General features: G+C 43.6%; 1 protein-coding gene across 1 annotated transcript; it reads right to left on the bottom strand.

The window, feature by feature from the left end:
* Nucleotides 1-716: 716 nt before the first annotated feature.
* LOC309568369 (olfactory receptor 5A2-like) lies at nucleotides 717-1,676 on the bottom strand (the record flags this gene model as incomplete). Its single annotated transcript, XM_082274033.1, has 1 exon — nucleotides 717-1,676. One exon carries the CDS (start codon nucleotides 1,674-1,676, stop codon nucleotides 717-719), a length of 960 nt encoding a protein of 319 aa, XP_082130159.1.
* Nucleotides 1,677-8,693: the final 7,017 nt, after the last annotated feature.

Below are 8,693 nucleotides of genomic sequence, written 5' to 3' on the forward strand. Positions count from 1 at the left end.
GCAGAGGACACCACTATGGGGAGTGATGTAAAGGGGGGCAGAGGACACTACTATGGGGAGTGATGTAAAGGGGGGCAGAGGACACTACTATGGGGAGTGATGTAAAGGGGGGGCAGAGGACACTACTATGGGGAGTGATGTAAAGGGGGGCAGAGGACACTACTATGGGGAGTGATGTAAAGGGGGGCAGAGGACACTACTATGGGGAGTGATGTAAAGGGGGGCAGAGGACACTACTATGGGGAGTGATGTAAAGGGGGGGGCAGAGGACACTACTATGGGGGTGATGTAAAGGGGGGCAGAGGACACTACTATGGGGAGTGATGTAAAGGGGGGCAGAGGACACTACTGTGATACACCGTGTTCTTCATGCTGTTTTTTTTGGGGGGGCTTTATAGTTTTTTTTTTAATTTTAACCCTAAGTGCACCGCACCCTAGGGATGTTTGATCTCTTCCGTGTTGTCCAGATAGATATCCACCTCTAGAGGGTGACTGTGCTGCTTTTAAGGACCCTCAATGTGACTGATGTCATCCCAGCCATGGAGAGAAGCGAAGGGAGGTCTGGTGATGGAGCACGGCAGGGTAAAGAACTACAATAACTCTAAGGCTAGCCCTTATTAGAAGAAGATTTGAGCCTTTGCAAAAATACAGGCAATGGTAATCGGTAATGGAGTGCGCACAACTTTTTGTTCCCTATAGAGCCAATGATTTACTCATTAAGACTTATCCCTTTTTCTTATTATAATGGACAAACTCCGGTAAAATATTTTCCTAACAGCAGTTTTTACTTCTTTATTTCGAAGGCTGTAAATAAATGGGTTCAACAAAGGAGCAATGATCGTATACATCACGGCTACTAACTTATCCTCATCCTTTCCATAACTTGATTTGGGCCTCAAGTACATAAAGAAGACTGAGCCATAAAATATTGTAACCACTATTAGGTGAGAAGTACAGGTTGAGAAGGCTTTCTTCCTCCGGGACATTGAACTAATGTTCAAGATTGTTGATATTATCTTGACATAAGAGATTACCGTCAATATAAGTGAACCTGAAGTCATTCCTCCACCAATGATGAACACAATAAGTTCATTGAGCCATGTGTCCTTGCAGGCCAGCTTTAATAATACGGGGATATCACAAAAGAAGCTGTTAAGTTTATGAGAATTGCAGAATGGGACTGAGAACGTGAACATGGTGTGAATTAAAGCATTTGACGCCCCGATAATCCATGACCCGGCAATGAGTTGAATGCAAGTCCTCTTGTTCATAACAATGGTGTATAAAAGTGGTTGACATATGGCGTTATATCGGTCATATGACATGGTTGCAAGAATGTAGAACTCAGTACCGGCCAAAAACAAGACGCAGTACAACTGAGCAGCACATCCGTAGAAAGAGATCCATTTACACTCCGATAGGAGATCTGACAACATTTTGGGAGAAGTTGATGAAATGTAAAAGATTTCTAAAACAGAAAAATTAGCCAGAAAGAAGTACATGGGCTTCTGGAGGTTGGGACTTAATTTATAGACCAGTATGATGAAGATGTTTCCAGCTAATGTAATTATGTACATACAAAGGAAGACAATAAAAAGAAAAATCTTAACTTCAGGAATCCCAGAAATGCCCGCAAGGTAAAAACCTGCCTTTAAATTGTGAGTTTCATTATTCATGGCTCTTTGGTTCTTTGTTCTAAAAAGGAAGAAGAGAATAAACATAGAACAATTACATGCTGAAAAATTAGATTTCATAAATGTTTGTGTCCCACGTCAATAGCTGTACATTGACCTCCCCCAGGGCAACACAAATGAAGAGTCAGGAGAAGCGCCCCCTGTGGTTGGAGTAGAGGGCACAGCTGGGGAAGGAGCCTCTCCTGTATTTACATTTGCGAAGCTCTACAGGACTGGATGGACAGGACTTTCCACATCCGCCCAATCCGAGTACTCCCCATTAATCACCACCCTTTGCACTCTCCCCTGGAGCCAGTTCTCTATCCAGGTACTCACCTTATGGTCCATACCTACCTTCCTTAGTTTGAATAGTAAGCGTTTGTGGGGAACGGTGTCAAAGGCCTTTGCAAAGTCCAGATACGCCACATCCACAGGCTTTCCTTTATCTAGGTGGCAGCTCACTTCATCATAGAAGGTTAACAGATTGGTTTGGCAAGAACGATTTTTCATGAATCCATGCTGATTACTACTTATAATACCAGTTTCATTACTAAAGTCTTGTATGTGGTCCCTAAACATCCCCTCCAAAATCTTGCAGACTACAGATGTTAGGCTGACCGGCCTATAGTTCCCCGGGATATATCTCTGCCCTTTTTTAAATATTGGTACCACGTTGGCTTTTTTCCAATCAGCTGGCACGATACCCGTCTGTAAACTATCCTTAAAGATCAAGAATAATAGTCTGGCAATCACCTGGCTGAGCTCTTTAAGAACCCTCGGGTGAAAGCCACCCGCTCCCGGTGATTTATCTATGTTAAGTTTCTCTAGTTTGGTTCTAAGTCTATCTTCTGTTAGCCATGGCGGCACTTCCTGAGGTGTGTTGTTTAGTTTGGCCTTACAAGCTGGGTTAGTGTAGCCCCCAAATTATTTTGTGAAGACTGAAGAGAAGAAATTATTTAACAGTTCTGCCTTTTCTCTGTCCTCTGTGGCCAAAACTCCCTTATCGTCTTTTATGGGGCCAATGTGTTCTGGCCTCGTTTTCTTACTGTTTATATATGTCAGGTCACCTGTGGCCAGGTGACAACTGCACCCTGTTGGAGGCAGGGGCGCAGCGCAAGGTAGTGAACCCTATAGCAGACTGCTGCGGATGGACCGGAACGTGAACCCAAGATTCCCCAGGGCGCGGAGTCTAAGACCCAGCAGGTGTTCACCAGGGCCTCTAGAGGTGAGGATGGACTTCGCTGCAGCTGGGCCCAGGTCGCGGCCCCTGGGGTCCCCCAGGTCACGCTCTGTAGGGAGTGAAGGGAAGCAGCCACTCAGGACACACAGAATGGTGAAGGGTAAGCCAAGGTCGGGGTAACAGGCAGACAAGGGTAGTCACGGGACAGGCCAGAGGTCAGGGTAACAGGCAACCAGGAATAGTCAGAGACAAGCCAAAGTCGGTACACAGAGGAGTAGTTTCAAGCACACAGGAAACAGGAAACTAATACTGTTGAACAGCAAATCAGACCTGCAGTGCGTTGGTTAATATAGACTTCCTGTGATGACCTGGGCGGGGCAGGAACAGGAAGTAGAGGTGATAAAAAGGATCCAGAAATGCAGTCTGACCTCTAATACAGACATGAAGGTACAGGTAAGCTTGCCAAGCTCTATTGCAAGTCCATGACAATATACTTAAAGAATTTTTTGGGGTTCTTTTTACTCTCTTCCGCCATATGTATCTCGTGCTCTATTTTAGCCACCTTGATTTCGTTTTTACATTTCTTATTACACTCTTTGTAATGCTTGAATGCTGCCAATGACCCCTCAGCCTTGTATTTTTTGAAGGCCTTTTCTTTAGCTCTAATATACATTTTTATGTTGGAGTTTAGACACCCAGGGTTTAGTTTTGCTCTTTTAAATTTATTTCCCTTTGGAATGCACTGGCCAATCCCTTTGTTTAGTATGCTCTTGAAGCACTCCCATTTTTCCTCTGTGTTCTTTGTTCGCAAGGTTCTATTCCATTTGATATTTTCTAGCAGCGAGCACAGTTTTGAGAAATTGTCTCTTTTGAAATTCACTGCTCTTATATTACCCTTATGTTTCCTATTACTATGATTAATACTGAAACAAATTGACCTATGGTCACTGTTTCCTAAGTTGCCCCGTATTTCTATATCCGTGAGCAGGTCTGTATTGTTAAAAACCAAATTTAAGCAGCGCTAGCATTAATGAAAAATATACATCATGTGAAATAAATATAATCAATTCATCAGAACAAACTAAAATATTTTCAATAAAAAATTGTTATCAATGAAAAAGTCCTTAATCGTGATCCAAATAAGGTGCTCAAGTGCTGAAGATTATACAAAGTGCTTCAAAGTGATAGGTGACCCCTCTCGGTTCCCCACTCACCAAATTGCCAGAATTTTTGAGCCTTGAAATTATATTGCACATAAGCCCTCTTTGCCAGGATCTCAAAGGTATTTTTCCATATAGCCTTGGATAAGGGTAGGTAGGGATCCGCCTCCGTTTCCACCATTAAAAAATAGAAAGGCCATGCATAGTGAAGTATGTTTAAACTATTTATTTGCTTCACAAGCCAAAAACATACTTACAAACATAAATTGTATAAGCGCATATACAAAGGTGCCTTGTGTAGGCAGCCCTCGGCGTGCGTTCCACGACCAGGAAGTGCCTGACCGGAAGTGACGTTCCGCCTCGTCCGTAACCGGAAATTACGTCAACGCGTTTCGCCGTCCTCCACTGCGTTTTCAAAGACCAATTTCTTATATTACCCTTATGTTGCCTATTACTATAATTAATACTGAAACTAATTGACCTATGGTCACTGTTTCCTAAGTTGTCCCATATTTCTATATCCGTGAGCAGGTCTGTATTGTTGGTAATCAGTAGGTCAAGAACCGCATTGTTTATTGTTGGTGCATTCACCATCTGACCCATGATTTTGTCCTGCAAAACATTTAGGAACTGCCGAGCCTTGGCTGAATGCGCGGTTCCTTCTGCCCAGTCTATATCTGGATAATTAAAGTCCCCCATTATAATGACATTTCCCATCCTTGCTGCCAATCCTATCTGTAAAAGGAGGTCCGCCTCCCCCTCCTCCCTCTGGTTGGGGGGCCTATAGCATACGCCCAATATTACCTTCCCCACAGTGCCTTCCCTTTGAAGTTCTACCCATAGGGATTCTATCTCATAGCTCCATCATTAATATCATCCCTCATATTTACCCGTATACTGTTCTTAATATACAGACATACCCCTCCCCCTTTTTACCTTCTCTATCTCTGCGATAAAGGGAATACCCCTGAATGGTCGCCATCCAGTCATGAGAGCTGTCAAACCAAGTCTCAGTTATCCCCACAAAATCGAAGTCCTCCTCAAACATCAGCAGCTCCAGCTCTCCCATCTTGTTGGCCAGGCTTCTGGCATTGGTATACAAACCTCGTAATTTTGACCGGTTACATATATCCTCATTTGATGTTTTTAGGCTGCTCTCTTGATTTTTCCCCATACCCACCCTGGGTTTAGGAGCTCTTAACACCCTACCGCTAATGTCCCCATTTCTGCCCTCTGAATCTTGCTTTCCACTGGCTAATTCTACATCTGTACCCTCCCCCCCATCACCTAGTTTAAAAGCCCCTCTAACTTTTTGGCCATCCTCTCACCCAGTACGGCTGCACCCACCCCATTTAGGTGCAATCCGTCCCTACAAAAGAGCCGGTGGCAGACTGAGAAGTCGGCCCAGTTCTCCAGGAACCCGAAACCCTCCTTACTACACCAGCTCCTCAGCCACTCGTTAACTTCCCTAATCTCCCGCTGCCTGTCTGGTGTGGCTCCAGGTACAGGTAGTATCTCTGAAAATACTACCTTGGAGGTCCTTCTCCTCAACTTAGCTCCTAAGTCTCTGAAATCGTTTAGGACTCTCCATCTTCCTCGGCCTATGTCATTGGTACCCACGTGTACCATGACAGCTGGGTCTTCCCCAGCCCCACCAAATAATCTGTCCACCCGATCCGTGATGTGCCAAACCCGAGCGCCCGGTAAACAACAGACTGTTCGGCGCTCACGGTCTTTGTGACAGATTGCACTGTCTGTCCTTCTAATGATTGAGTCCCCTACCACCAGCACCTGTCTTTCCTTTCCCTTTCTCCCGGCCTCACTGGAGGAGTTCTTCCCCTGGCAGCTAGGGGCGTCGCTCTGCTCCAGCAATGCTGGTCCCTGGCTGGTTTCCCCAACATCACACAACGGGGCGTATCTATTGGGGTGCTCCAGCCCAGGATCAGCCTCCTTGCCTTGTCCCCTTCTACCCCTCCTAACTGTCACCCCTCTACTCTGCTCTGATGCCTGCACCTCCAATACTCCGCCCACCTCTGTGCAGGCCCCTGCCTGCGCCTGACGGGTATGATCCCAACTCTCCTTCGGTATGGACATACGGCTCAGTGTTGCCAGCTGCTTCCCTAGATTCAGGACCTGAGCTTCCAGGGAAGCAACGTGCTTACATTTTGCGCATTTGTACTCGCCCTCGATCGCATGATCGAGGAACACATACATATCACAAGATGCACACCAAATCGCATCTCCACACCCGCTGGGCATTGTACCTACTAATCTAATCTAATGGGGATTCAGTAATTTTAGTCTATCCTGTGTGGCTGTTTCCTAGCTTCTTAACTCTGCTTTCTCACCCTCTGGTACTCCGCTACACGCACTTGACACTCACAGTCGCACAACACTCACAATCGCACAGCCTGGTCAGTCGCACAACACTCACAGTTGCACAACACTCACAGTCGCACCGCCCGGTCAGTCGCACAACACTCACAGTCGCACAACACTCACAGTCGCACAGCCTGTGTCCTAATATAAGGACACCGAATTTCAAAAGAGCCAACTTCCCAAAACTGTGCTCTTTGCTAGAAAATATCAAATGGGATAGAACACTGGTAACAAAGAACACGGAGGAAAAATGGGAGTGCTTCAAGAACATACTAAACAAAGGGATTGGCCAGTGCATTCCAAAGGGAAATAAATTTAAAAACGCAAAAATAAACCCTGGGTGTCTAAACTCCAACATAAAAAGGCATATTAATACTAAAGAAAAGCCATTAAAAAAATACAAGGCGGAGGGGTCATTGGCAGCATTCCAACAGTATAAAGAGTGCAATAAGAAATGTTAAGGTGAAAACAAGGTGGCTAAAATAGAACACGAGAGACATATAGCGGAAGAGGATAAAAAGAACCCCAAGAAATTCTTTAAGTATATAAATAGCAAGAAAGCGAGGCCAGAACACATTGGCCCCATAAAAGACGACGAAGGAAATCTGGCCACAGAGGACAGAGAGAAGGCGAAAGTGCTAAATAATTTCTTCTCTTCAGCCTTCACAAAGGAATTGGGGGGGGGGGGGCTACACTAACCCAGCTTGTAATGCTAAATTAAATAATACACCTCAGGAAGTACCCCCATGGTTAACAGAAGATAGACTTAGAACTAAACTAGAGAAACTTAACATAAATAAATCACTGGGACCGGATGGCTTGCACCCGTGGGTTCTTAAAGAACTCAGCCAGGTGATAGCCAGACCATTATTCTTGATCTTTATGGATAGTCAACAGACGGGATTTAAAAAAGTGCCAAGATATATCCCGGGTAACTATAGACCTGTCAGCCTAACATCAGTAGTCTGCAAGATTTTGGAGGGGGTGTTAAGGGACTAATATACAAGACTTTAGTAATGAAAACAGCATTATTAGTGGTAATCAGTAGGGATGAGCGAACTTTTCAAAAGTTCGGTTCGGCCAGAACATCCGAACTTCCCGAAAGTTCGGCCCGGATTTCAGAACCCCATTGAAATCAATGGGACCCGAACTTGAGTAATCAAAAAACACAATTTTGAAGCCCTAAAACCCAATAAATGCTCCTAAAAAGTGCCTAGGGTTCTGGGTCATGCCCCAGGGACTATTAATCACACGAAAAAAAGTTCTTAAAAATTGTCATTTTTGATAGAGAGCCAATTATTGAAAAAATTAAAAAAAAAAAAAAAAAAAAAAATTCTTTGGATTTAGTATCTGGGGGTCTAAAAAGTGTACATGTGAAGTTTCAGATCTGTAGCATGTCCAGAACCAGAAAAGAAAAGATTGTTTGTATTATGTCACTTATAGAACAGGGATATGGCTTCGCTATTTTCTCACCTATATATGTGTAAGTGTAAAATACATATAAGTGTGTGTATATATACCACTATACACAAGTTCAGATGTTTTGCCTGCCTCCAAAAACCACAAAAAAATGCCTGCAACAACACACCTGGGCGTTTTTTTTTTTTGGCGCTAGCGTTTTTTGGGCATTTTTTTGGGTTCTTTGGAGGCAGGCAAAACATCTGAACTTGTGTATACGGGTATATATACACACATACTTATATGTATATATACACCTAGACATATATAGGTGTGATAGTAGCAGAAATATATGCTTGCGCTAATTAAATAATTAACATTAATATGGCTCTGCTCCTATAACACCTATATATGTGTAAGTGTAAAAATACATACAAGTATGTGTGTATATATACCACTATACACAAGTTCAGATGTTTTGCCTGCCTCCAAAAATTCCCCAAAAAATGCCTGCAACAACACACCTGGGCGTTTTTTTTTACGCTAGCGTTTTTTTGGGCATTTTTTTGGGTTCTTTGGAGGCAGGCAAAACATCTGAACTTCTGTATAGTGTGAACTTCGGTATATATGTACACACACACTTATATGTATTTTACACTTACACATATATAGGTGTTATAGGAGCAGAGCCATATTGGTGTTAATTATTTAATTAGCGCAAGTATAGTGTTCTGCTCCTTTCACACCTATATATGTGCAGGTGTATATATACATACATGGGTGTGTATATATACCCCCTATACACATGTTCAGATGTCATGCCTGACTCCAAACATGTCCTTAAAAAAATCCCTATAAACGCCTGCAGCCAAAAATCAAGCTGACTGGTGAGAAGCCATATCA

The sequence above is a fragment of the Pelophylax lessonae genome (assembly GCF_965119305.1).
Source record: "Pelophylax lessonae genome assembly, chromosome: 12".
Taxonomy (NCBI): Eukaryota; Metazoa; Chordata; class Amphibia; order Anura; family Ranidae; genus Pelophylax; species Pelophylax lessonae.